This window comes from Ostrea edulis, chromosome 6 (genome assembly GCF_947568905.1).
Source record: "Ostrea edulis chromosome 6, xbOstEdul1.1, whole genome shotgun sequence".
Taxonomy (NCBI): Eukaryota; Metazoa; Mollusca; class Bivalvia; order Ostreida; family Ostreidae; genus Ostrea; species Ostrea edulis.
In genome coordinates, this window is record NC_079169.1 from 68,054,791 (window position 1) to 68,068,277 (window position 13,487).

Sequence of the window (13,487 nt, forward strand, 5' to 3'; positions counted from 1 at the left end):
GACGATCACAAAGTTTTGTACAGAGCAACGTTAGTGTCTGTAATTGTTAATTTAAGTTATGAATAAAAAAAAATCTAAATATAAGAATATAATACAATACATATCGTATGATAAATAAGACGTCCCTGGATGACGTCTTTCAAATGATAAAGCTATTTAATCACTATGAGCATTTTGCCCAACTCTGTTATTAAAACCTCTACCCCTGGTATAATTTAATTTACAATTATGGTGAAGGGCTACCTGCTCCTTCTAAATGTCCATTTATTTTCAATTTAGTACCAATAGTATTTTTAAAAAATGTTATTCAAATATCTTATACATAAATACTACATGTATATGTCAAATTTGGCGTCGCCCTGGAGTCAGAACCTCTACCCCGGGAATTATGACGTTTACAATATTAGCAGAGGCCTCCCTGCTCTTAATCACTGTGCATTTAATTTTTCTTACAGATATGCAGTTGTAGAGATTATTTTTGAAAAAATTGATAAATTTATGACAGTTTTTGCCCAGCCCCTATGACCCGGGGTCACCGGGGTCATGTAATTTACAGTTGATATCCCCCTGTCCAGAAGATGCATCATACCAAATCTGAAAAGAATTGGATGGGTAGTTATCAAAAAGTTAAAAATATTATCAACACACGACAACGAACAAATAGCAATAGGTCAACTCAGGTGACTTGAATAGTGTAGATAACTACAGCGATCAATCTCATAAATTCTATGAAAGTACAAAAATAAAACTAAGGCAAACACGGTCCCCTGGAACCATCAAAAATGTGATCAGGTGCCTAGGAGGAGTACGCATCCCCTGTGGATTGGTCACACCCGACGTGAGCCCTATATCTTGATGACAAAAACAGTACTCTGTAGTCAAATCAGCTACCAATTGGTATGAAACACGTCAGACAGTATTCAGGCTGATGGCAGTAATTATGTAGTTGCGGACGTCCCAAAATGAATGATGATGACTCTGCTAAAATGTTAATGTCGATCTCGTAATAATAAGGACATGTTCGTCTCTGTTGCATTATTTAATAAATGTGCTACTTGATACAGAAAAGCAGCTTTATAGGTTATTCCTTAAACGAAGAAATCAACCGTACAAAAACGGGTTGATGTGGTTAATGGTGAAAAATGAGTTATCGTTGATGTCTTTGAACTTACTAATGGATCCGTGCAGTCGGTCCTATTCCTAAATACGAAAACAGTTCGTGAAATTCGAGTTTTAGTAAAATAACAGTATTTCATAGTGGTCGTTATCAATCGGAATCTAGAATGTTCGTGAAAGTCTTTACAAATAGTCGAGAAAACGCATCCTCTTCTTTCAAAACTAAAGACACCTGGGCCACAACACTTACCTGGATCAGCCTGGCCCTGTTGTTCTTCAAAATAGTCTACAAAGCTGTGTATCCTCTCTACTTCCGGCCCCGTGTGGATCCGAGTTAAAATCGGTTATCAGTATCCCTTGTCTGTCGTAAGAGGCGACTAAATGGGGAGGTCCTTCGGATGAGACCGCAAAAATCGAGGTCCCTCCCTGCTCAAAGGCCGTAAGCGCCGAGCATAGGCCAAGAATTTGCAGTCATTCACCGGCAATGGTGATATCTCCATATGAGTGAAAAATTCTCGAGTGGGATCAAACAATATTCAACCAACTAATTTTACTTCCATGAGAAATTTTGATCCCAACCTTGTCTCAAAGGATTATGACATAACCGAACTACATGATAATGCTTCAATATCAATATGATTCACATTACCCTGCTGTTCTGGATATGATTTTTTTTATTTTAACAACATTTTCCACACTATCTATGCATTATTAAAATCTGATACCTTATTTTAGATCTTGTACCCCGTGTCACAGAAAGTGTGACACGTCAAATACCTCTCTCTGTTCAAAGGCCGTAAGCACCGAGCATAGCTCTAAATTTTGCAGCCCTTCACAGGTAATGCTGACGTCTCCATATGAGTGAAAAATTCTGAAGTGGGACGTTTAACAATATTAAATATACAACCAACCAATTGTTATGCTGTTCTTTACACACTGTATTTGATGCCGATTACTCCGTTTACCTGCTCATGATATAGGGCTCACGGCTGATGTGATTTTCCCCATACGTTGCCATGTAAAACTTAGATACCTTATGGAGACCCAGGGGCCATGATTTCAACAAATTTGAGAAGTGGTATAAAGCAAGTGCGGATTCTCAAATATTCCAAAGAACTTTTGTTAAAACTTTTTACAAATCGACAGCATCAAATTGTACAAGTTTTCAACACTTTTCATCGCCATTAGTTAAAAAGTAGATTTCTTCGACTTCATAAACAGCTGCTCCTACAATATTAAAAAATGAAACTGAAAAAAAAATATCATCTGGTGATCAGTCATTCAAAATATTCCTTTTTACGTTGTTCCCATCGACAATATCTACTTAGACTTTGGTGATCAGGTCTTCCAACACTCTGCTAGAAGTCCAATGGGTACCAATTGGGCTTCTTTATTGGCTGATCTATTTTTTATTCTGATTAGGTAGAACGTATTGAAATTTATTAGTTTAAAGTCAGCTTTTCGCAAATTTTATGGTCGTTATAACGATCTAATTTATCATTAAAACCTGTCATTGGCTCTAATGCTGTCTGACATGTTTCATACCAATTGAGGCCGTTCTTTGCACAATGATTTTGACTACGGATCGCTCAATTTACCCGATTGGGCTCACGGCTGGTATGAGTGGTCGATAGAGGATGCTTACTCCTCATAGGCACCTGATTCCACCTCTTGTACGTGCAGGAATCCGTGTTTGTCCGGATTTGTATTCTTTATAGGAGTTATGGGATTGGTCACTGTTTGTTATCTTCACATTTTCAAACTTCTTCATTAGAGTAAAATATCTCGTGCTGTGCCCTTCAACTGGATATTTAAATACATCGACAACGTTTCATCTATTAACAATAATACTCCATTCTTATGTCAATTCGATATATCCCCGTGAACTCTAAATAAAAGACACCAGTCTTCCACATCTACTTCATGTTTGCATATTTCAGTGTACACAGACGTGAGATGCACGATGTGGTCAGGCATTGGCATCCATAAACTTTGGCCTTGGTCGAGGAGGGTGATTGTCAAACACGAGGCACAACACTTGCAGCAAGAATGTTTTCATTATTTTATGTATTGAAGTTTTTCCTAACTGAGATAAGATTCAGCTTCCATCATAGGAAACACAGCCTCAAACGATAACTGATCCACCACTAAACGGCATAATTTCTTTATTATTCTCTCACCATTTACAGTTCTAGGTTGCCGCCATACACGTATTCGTCCATCTGTGATATGTACATGTAGCAAAGAGCAACTCTCGTCCGACCAATGAATACTCCTCTAAGAGGCTACATTCCATCGTTGGCGTTCCGTGGGTATCCAGATTAAAATAGGTCCTCAGTACACTCTGCTTGTCGTAAGGGGCGACTAAATGGGGCCGTCACTGGGACGAGACTGCAAAAACCGAGGCACCGTGTCACAGCAGGTGTGGTACGATAAAGATCCCTCCCTGCTCAAAGGCTGTAAGCGCCGAGCATAGCCCTAAATGTTGCAGCCCTTCACCGTCAATGGCGAAATCTCGAAAGGCACGTTAAACAATATGCAATCAATCAATCAATCCAATGTTATCGAGCTTGACACCATTGCATTGATGTAGCCAAATGTTACTTTATGGGTCCTCTTTCTTTTTAAAGATAGTCAGATGGCGCCAGTTGATTCCGCATTGTTCTTGTTGAAAGCAAACGATATGTTGACTTAGCTATTAGTAGAAAACGTTTCTTCTAACCATTCGTTTTAGTGCACTCTCCTCCCGAACAGATGTTTTATGGTAATTTCCAGATCTTGAACCATCTTTAATGCCGTTTGTTAACTAGTACTTTCTGACAATTCTACAGATGGTTAGTGACCAATCTGTCTCAATGACATACCTACTTCCCCATTCCGATAATATGCCATCACATTAAATTTGAGTTTTGCGAAGGATCCATAATTTCGATGTACAGGAAAAGTAAACCTAATTTGTCAAAATGTAGCGTTTAGACAAAGAGCTAAAACACTGTGTACAAAGCTCGTAATTCTGTTGAAAGTGAGTTCAATAGTCGCACGGGAGATTTTCCGCCAACATTATGGACAATAGGCAATTGAATACAGGTATATTGTAAACAAAGGTACATATTGCATTGAGTTGCTGAATTCAGAATTATCACAGTTTTCAAAACGTTTATAAAGGAGTAACTTTGTTGTTACAATACTTATTTATATTGTATACCAGTTAATACGTACAATTCAGTGGGGTCTTCCTCTAGTCAGCGATAATTTCAGCGCCAAGAAGATTAAAAACATGAGGACAAAACGCAAGGACGAAATATAGACATCATTGTGACATGTGTCATCCACAGAAATGACGTTATTCTTTATATTTGCGTCACAGAAATGACGTTATTGGTTATACATGTATTTGTGTCACAGAAATGACGTTATTGGTAATATTTGCGTCACAGAAATGACGTTATTGGTAATCTTTGCATTGAGAATGTTTTGAGAAAATGGAGCAAGTCAGAAAATTGAAAAATATGTCTTGGCTTTTCAAGAATAAGCGGACTAATGTTTATCTGCGAGTTAATTGCAATTCCAGAATATTTAAATTTCTACAGTTATAAATGTTTATCAGCGAGTTCATTGCAGATGCATATGAAGCGTAGGATTCTCTAAACACAAGAAATAAACATATACGAGAGTAGAAAACGAGGGATGAGCCAGATCCAGTATTTTGTTAGCTTACTAGAATACTGGATAATCCACTCCGTGAGACAGCATATGCATGGTTTGGTTGAAGATGTGTCACATGTATGGATGCCTTATATACAAGATTGTTACATCATTATTCTATTTAATCGCCTTTCTTCTTATTCAACCAGAAAGTCCATGGTTTGATTTTCGATCCCGTCACCGCCTCAAACCAAAGACGTTTAACATAGATACGCGACTGTTTCTTCCCCCAAACACCTGGCATTTGAAGTGAAAGTCACGGGTCTTTCGGAACTAGGGTCCCATTATGCGTTGGCAAAATAAAGAAGCTTTAAAAGTGCTGCGGTCCTTATCAACATGTCGATGGCACTTAACCTCCAGCTGGTGAGGTCTATATCTAATTGAGAAATTCTCGAGTTGGACTTAAACCATTATACAAATTTTCCCGATTTGTTACATCAAAGAATATATTTCTGAGACAATGTTGTTGTTGTTGTTGTTGAAAAAGAAACCCCCTTTCAGTAGAAATGTTAATAGGATATAGACATTTAATGATAAACATGTTTTCAGTAGAAATACAAAAATCTCCATGCAATTTCAATTAAAAGAAAATAAATCTCAAATACAGATGTTGTACATTACGTTACATCATGGAGTCCGGGTATCAAGTAATTCTAATGCTTGCAATATGGGATATCGGAACTAAACAAATTGGAACTCGACAGAAAAAGAAGCTACAAAACTTATGCTTGACTTGGGCAACTCTTGTATACAAATTACTAATACAAAACTATCTGCCTGATTTTAAGAAACATAAGTAATTGGATCAAATTTTTTAAATGGTGGTAGCGGAAGGCTACACAAAATAATTCGAAGTATCGTGTACTTCATCTACCGTATGTGGAGTTATAACAGACAGTTATGCATTGATATTGTAAGTAATCACATTTCATGCATCAATCGCCAAGCGTGTAGCCACCGTGGAGGGGGTGGTATGGGGGCTCCCCCAACCCTAACTTTTCTTGACATGTGACATTCTTTTTCTGTTATTGCCACATACAACGTTCGTTATATTTACATCCAAAGACCAATTTATTGGCTAGTCACTTTTTATATTAATGGTAAATGGTAGTGGAAACACAGGGTTGAATCGATGAATTGAATCACGGAGAGTATACTGAAGGACCCTATCAACTATTTTGGGCAGAACGTCTTTACTTGGTAACTACGAATTTTTAGACAATTATGAAGACAATTTTGTTCTCTATCTGCCCCCTCCCTCATTTCCAATCACAAAAACGACTCTATGTGCCTGAACTCACTATACAATGTATCTGATACATGTATTTACGTGTGTTTTTCTACTGAAAGGTTGCCCAAATTAACAAAGAAAATGAGATCTCGTTGAACATAGAAATATTAAAACCGAGACGTAACTGGGACGAAATAATAGTTCCGATATCCCATATTTGTTGTTTTTACATGTATATACTTCTGGTACATAATACATCTCTGTCTATCATAACGTATATTGCTACACTTCACAATACATACTCTGTAGTTAATGCAATAGTCGCTACACCTCACAATACATACTCTGTAGTTAATACAATATTCTGTTATTCGTGTAGGTAATTGTCAAATTCATTAACTCTACCGTAAAGTTTTATCTAGTAAAAATATACATATGTAACGGAACAAATTATTAGCAATTATGACAGAATGGAATAAAATTGAACATTATTTTCCTCTATAAGGATCCACCACCGAGTCCAACTACTGACCAAATCCTGTCCTCGATCTGAATCTAGCATACGGGTTGATTGAAGTGTTGTGTAATGTTGCAAATACTTCCCTTTCGTTGAAAATCCAATATGAACACCGTAGGAGAACGAACTGTTTAGTGAATAGAATTCTAAATGGATATGTGGCTTCAAATTCTGAAAGAAAATGTCGGCTAAATGAAAAGTCGAAATAAACTCAAAATAGCTTAGTTTTATGCATGTTCAATGCTTCAAGTTTGACAACTATTTACAATAGCTAATATGAAACTACGCCTCTTCATATCAATCACAGTGGGCTACATAAGTTTCTGGTAAAACGCCCGCCCACCTCTATACTGCAATATATTGCAATCTCTGTCGTAGTCCTTTATAAAATATTTCAAATGCACAGAGTATCTCTTAGATTTACGTCAAATAACTGTTTCCCACTTCCATTTTCAATGACCATGTAGCGTATGACACCGTGACGAGAATTCTGTCGTCATGGATAGCAAGATTTAGATGGTGGATCGATCTAGAGTGCTGGTCACACACTGCTAGGATATTTTCGGCAGGTCAGAAGTGTATCCATGTAAAGTGGATTTCTCTGTGCTTAACATTAAATAATTCTTCTCTTTGGACAGTCGGTGCTTTATAATGTATTTCAAATGCAGTGTGTATCTCGTATGATATTATTAAATTTATGTCAAATGATTGTATGCAAGGATCATGTAGCGTGTGACAGAGTGGCGAGAATTCCATTGTAATCGAAAGCAAGTTGTAAAATCAACAGTCTAACGCACGAGGTACATACCATCCCGGTTAATGGGATTTAACCGATCTCACCATTTTCCAGTAAGCGAGAATTGGTTGTGCAGGTTATATACATGTATATTGTTTAAAAATGGAAGCTGTTTCATTTTCATGGCGTTTTGGTCAAAATGAAAGCGCTTATGTATGGTCAGATATAATATTTAAACAAGAGATGAGAAACCTAACGGTTTTAATATCTTATTTTCATCATTTGTAAGTCGAGAAAAACATTTTGTTCTGCAATGAAATACGAGTACATGTATTTGATATTCAAATTACTTCGTACAGAGATTTTGTTTGCAAAAGTTTTATTCATGAAAAAAAGTTCATCAAAAATTTGAACATGAATATTCTCACCGTTTAACACTGAGAGTTGTTCGGAGTGACGATTCGGTTTGTTTCTGTATTTGTGTTCGGAGTGACGATTCGGTTTGTTTCTGTATTTGTGCGTCTCGCTCTGACCTCATAAGGTAGGTGCATATCTTCGTGCTTTTCCTTTTCAGACTGAGATTTACCTTCAGTTATCCCCGCTTCGTTCTAGAAATAAATATAGATCTAGACCAGGCCATTACAGTTTAAAATATAAACGACATGATTCGAAAACGATTTCCATACCCATTGAACCTCATTTTCTCTACTCTTCTCATCGAAAGCATTACTTGACGAATATGTTGGCTCGAAAGCTACAGTTTCTTGGTCTGTTTGAAAGTGTTTTCTGTTTTCTGTTTCAGACACAAATTTACCGTTCTCAATCTTGAAAAGATAATAAGACAAATTTGAAAATGAAATTATTACTTTATGAAATATTGATAGAAACGGAAAACCTGTGTAAAATTTTATAGGCTGCATTATGCATTACCCGAAATTCCACGCTGGTGACGTAAAAACGCTTCTCCGTAACTTTATGTCCATCGGATGTCCTTATCTTTGTTTCCTTCAAACATACGTACAAACTAGTAATATGTAAAAATGGAATATGTATGATTTTAAACATGTATATGTAGAAATATATGTATTAAGGCAAAATCGTCAATGCAGTAGGTAGCAAAACAAGAATTTTAGGGATTGGGTATTCTTTAAATCAGTAGAATGGTTCTCGTGGGCGATTTTAACGTGAAGCCAACCAGGACATTTAAGAATCAAAGTCAGAAAGCATCAAGCATTTTATGGAAACTCAAAATTTCCTTAGCAATGGGTGCACAAATTCTTTGAAAATCAATTATTTTTAGCTATCTTAGGGGAATATATTTCCTGTAAGTAAATATTCTATGTTATTTTGTCTACTTGAATTAGTTTCAGAATGGCTTTGCCCATTTCTAAAAAAAAAAAAAATAATAACAAACGCTCAATTTTTCCAGGGTAATTGTTGCCATGACAACGGATAAAACATGAATTTTAACACTTACTGATTTCCAAAAATAAGAGAAGTTTATCGCTATATAATTCAAATCTACAACCGCCCTTGGAAAAATGAAATCTATATTTTTGTTAGGGGTCATCAATATCCGTATTATGTCTGCAAAATGAAATTATTTGGCAACTTAAGTACAAAACAGTTATAAAAGGTTCAAATGTATGTAAAACTCGCATTTCAAAGCATTTTAATGGATGAGGGGGAAACTGATTAATTAAAAAAAAGAATATAATTCATATTTGTTCTGATAATTACATATTTATTTTGTACTTATTGTTGATTGGAAAATTCACCGACATTTGAATAATATTTTTATATATTGTTCTAACATTATAATAGTAATAATAATGTATGCAAGGTCATTCCAGTGTTACTAAAAGTATCATTTTTGTGATTGCAAATGATATTGTGTATTGAAAATAACCAACCAATTTTCCTACTAAAAATATATTTGTTATTTCAGAATACGGAAAAAAGAAATAGAAATAGTTTGTCATTTTGTAAGCCCCCCTTTACAACTGTCTTAAAGAGTGTACATAGAGGTAACACATTTCCAGAATTTGAAGAAATTGGCAAATCACTGATTTTGTAACACCAATCAGTCTAGCATAGTGCTTAAAATTCAAAGTTGTTTTCAGCTGTTAGATAACACCCATATTTACAATATTTGTATAAAAGATGTGTCATCGGGCTCTAAGTGATAATGGACATATGTACTTCAAATAAGGCATTTTCTTTATTCTCCTGTGTATAATTTCTCGACCTACCGGGTTCACCGAGTACGATGATTAATTGTAAGCCATTATGGCTTGATACTTAAAATGCTTACCAAATAAAACTTTGTATAGATACATGTATATATGTATATGTGTCCTGTGTGTATTGGTAAAAGACAGCAAAAATGGAAAAATTAAGATTTTTAGTTACTTGGAATCGTTGTGTTTAGCAAAAATTAAGAACACCCAACTGAACGTTTGTTTAAACACAAAACACAACTTGTAAATGTTGCCATTTATCATGTTTATAATGCATTTTAGGAAAGTACTTGTTCTAAAATGACAAAAAAATACATGCAAGTCTATGTTTGACATCGTACTACAACTGAAGCAGTGGCGGATCTAATTAAATTACGAACTTGTTTTGTGCAACTGAAAATAGAAACTTCAAGTTTTTTGGAAATTAAAAATAGCAACCCCTCAAGCCGAGTTTCCATTCCTTGGTACTTGATATACCCCGTCCAGTGATGTGCATCCTGTCCCATTTCAGGGTTAGTTAAGTGTAGAATGTATGACAAATCAACTAACTAATTAATGCAACTTTCCTCACAAGGACAGGGATATTGTACTCACATGTATGTTTATGAAAAGACACAGTGGTATGCTTGATATTAAATGATTATGATCAGCTTTTGAATGGATGTCATGCATTGTATTGTTGTCAATTTGAATAAGGGGGGGGGGGGGGGGGGTGTAACATGTAGCAAACTTGTTCTAATTTGCTCTATATATGAATCATTTTTACATAGAATTAAGAATATTACTAACAGTAACCTGTCTCGATTTAAAAACTCATCGTATGCAGGACAAACTCTTGCGTATCGAATCAGTTGAGAGATATAATCACCATATGCAGGTGATAGTGGGATATTGCTATATGGAAAGTTGACGACGGAAAAGCTGAAATCATCCTGTTTGTCATAAATTTGAGTTGTTGATTAATATTACTATCCTTATAGGGAAGCTTGTGGCTAACTATTGAATTTTAGTGCATAAAAATGTCATCTGATTGTAAAATACGTACCTCTTGAAATTCGTCATGCATAGAAAAGATAGAATATGAATTGCATGTTTTCTTTATGGCTTTTACATTAAAAATGAACATCTTAATAGCAAAATTGTATCGTGAAATTTCAGAAGATAGATGTACCCAAAACATTTCGAATTTGCCAAAAGATCAAACCATTATAACTTAACGGACTTGATGTATTGATTTGGTCCTTAATGGAATCTCCCGCGTCCTCGCTATATTTTTTATTTTTTTCCCCCATGATATATAAACTCACATATTCTGTATAACTTCGTCTATTTTTCACGATATATAAACTCACATATTCTGTATAACTGGAGGGAACTATTGACACTGACTGAGTCGAACTGGATAAGTTCTCAGAAGCTGTGGATGGTCCCCTCACTCGATTTTTCTCTTTATAAGCGCCTTTATCTCGTTTTCGTTTCAAGTAAGGATATCTTGCTATCAACAGTTCTCTAATCTACAAAATTATTCTTATTCAATCTAAATAATTATATATACAAAAATAAAATGTATCATAAGATATTCACATGTTATTCAATTATTAATCAATTGTGTTACCTTTCTATTTAGCAGTACATGTGTGATGAATATCAGAAGACCCTAAAAGACAGAAAACTGTTCTTGTGAAAATTACATTTTCTTCCTTTAATACAATTACATAAAGATACGGTATCACAAAGATTTACTATTAGTTTCATTCAAAATGAGACAAGAATAATATAAATGTGCTATAATCACTCAATAGATGTTATGTACAAGAATATAAATGTGCTATAATCACTCAATCAATGTTATGTACAAGAATATAAATGTGCTATAATCACTCAATCAATGTTATGTACAAGAATATAAATGTGCTATAATCACTCAATCAACGTTATGTACATGAATATAAATGTGCTATAATCACTCAATCAATGTTATGTACATGAATATAAATGTGCTATAATCACTCAATCAATGTTATGTACATGAATATAAATGTGCTATAATCACTCAATCAATGTTATGTACAAGAATATAAATGTGCTATAATCACTCATACAATGTTATGTACAAGAATATAAATGTGCTATAATCACTCAATCAATGTTATGTACATGAATATAAATGTGATATAATCACTCAATCAATGTTATGTACAAGAATATAAATGTGCTATAATCACTCATGCAAGGTCAAGATAACGAACAGTGATCAATCTCATAATTCCTACAAGCAATACAAAATAGATAGTTGGACAAACACGGACCCCTGGACACACCAGAGGTGGGATCAGGTGCCTAGGAGGAGTAAGCATCCCTTGTTGACCGGTCACACCCGCCGTGAGCCCCATATCCTGATCAGGTAAACGGAGTTATCCGCAGTCAAATCAGTGTGCCAAGAACGGCTTAACAATCGGTATGAAACACGTCAGACAGCATTTGACCCAATGCGAGGTTGCATTGACGAACCAGACCGTTATAACGACAATAGAATTTGCGAAATGCTGATTTCAATCGAGACTGTTGAAATCCCTGTACCATCAACTTGTCTGCCTGTAGCCCACCTCGATTTAAAAACCGACCATACCCAGAACAAGCTCTTGCACATCGAATCAGTTGAGATACATAAACACCATATGCAGGTGATAATGGAATATTGCTACATAAATGTGGGAAGTTGACGATGGAGAAGCTGAAATCATCCCGTTTGTCATACAGTCGAGTTGTCAGTTTGCCGCCAATGTCTACTTTCAATAAAATATCTAAGTATGAAGCAGAAACGGACGATTCTGTGGTGTCCTTTATTTCGAGTTCACAGGGATATATCAAATCGACATATGAATGAAAGCTATCATTGTTAATAGAAAAAACGTCATCGATATATCTAAATGTCGAATTGAAGGTCACAGCGAGAGATTTTTTCCCCCTCACGTAGAAGTTTTTGAATAAATTCTGCTTCATATGAATATAAAAACAGGTCAGCCAACAAAGGAGCACAATTCGTGCCCATGGGAATTCGAACAGACTGTTGGAAGACCTGATCACCAAAGACCACGAAGATATTGTCAATGAGGAACTCTAGCATATTTTTTATTTCAACTACAATGTTATGTACATGAATATAAATGTGCTATAATCACTCAATCAATGTTATGTACATGAATATAAATGTGCTATGATCACTCATGTAATGTTATGTACAAGAATATAAATGTGCTATAATCACTCAATCAATGTTATGTACATGAATATAAATGTGCTATGATCACTCATGTAATGTTATGTACAAGAATATAAATGTGCTATAATCACTCATACAATGTTGTGTACCTGAATATAAATGTTCTATAATCACTCATGCAATGTGATGTACATGAATATAAATGTGCTATAATCACTCAATCAATGTTATGTACATGAATATAAATGTGCTATAATCACTCAATCAATGTTATGTACATGAATATAAATGTGCTATGATCACTCAATCAATGTTATGTACATGAATATAAATGTGCTATAATCACTCAATCAATGTTATGTACATGAATATAAATGTGCTATGATCACTCTTGTAATGTTATGTACATGAATATAAATGTGCTATAATCACTCATACAATGTTATGTACATGAATATAAATGTGCTATAATCACTCAATCAATGTTATGTACATGAATATAAATGTGCTATGATCACTCTTGCAATGTGATGTACTTGTACAAGAATGAAATGGAATTCAAGAGAACTAATCCTTCTTTATAATCAAACGCATACAGTAATACACTTTCTCTCTTCAAACAGCATAAATAATTATAGATGGAATGCATTGTTAAACTTGTGCAATGTGTGCTGTTACAAACTCTCCATCTTCGTGTTTCGTCATCTCAGATTATGTCT

General features: G+C 35.0%; 1 protein-coding gene across 1 annotated transcript in view; it reads right to left on the minus strand.

Annotated features, from left to right (window-relative positions):
* Nucleotides 1–5,334: 5,334 nt before the first annotated feature.
* Nucleotides 5,335–13,487, minus strand: part of LOC125683741 (uncharacterized) — a 44,974-nt gene continuing 36,821 nt past the window's right edge. The window contains exons 35-40 of the mRNA XM_048925181.2: nt 11,161–11,202; nt 10,898–11,059; nt 8,236–8,310; nt 7,992–8,129; nt 7,734–7,913; nt 5,335–6,740 (exon numbers count right to left, since the gene is read on the minus strand). Coding sequence (XP_048781138.2) covers nt 7,737–7,913; nt 7,992–8,129; nt 8,236–8,310; nt 10,898–11,059; nt 11,161–11,202 — 594 coding nt within the window. The 3' untranslated portion in view covers nt 5,335–6,740; nt 7,734–7,736. The remainder of the gene's footprint in view (nt 6,741–7,733; nt 7,914–7,991; nt 8,130–8,235; nt 8,311–10,897; nt 11,060–11,160; nt 11,203–13,487) is intronic.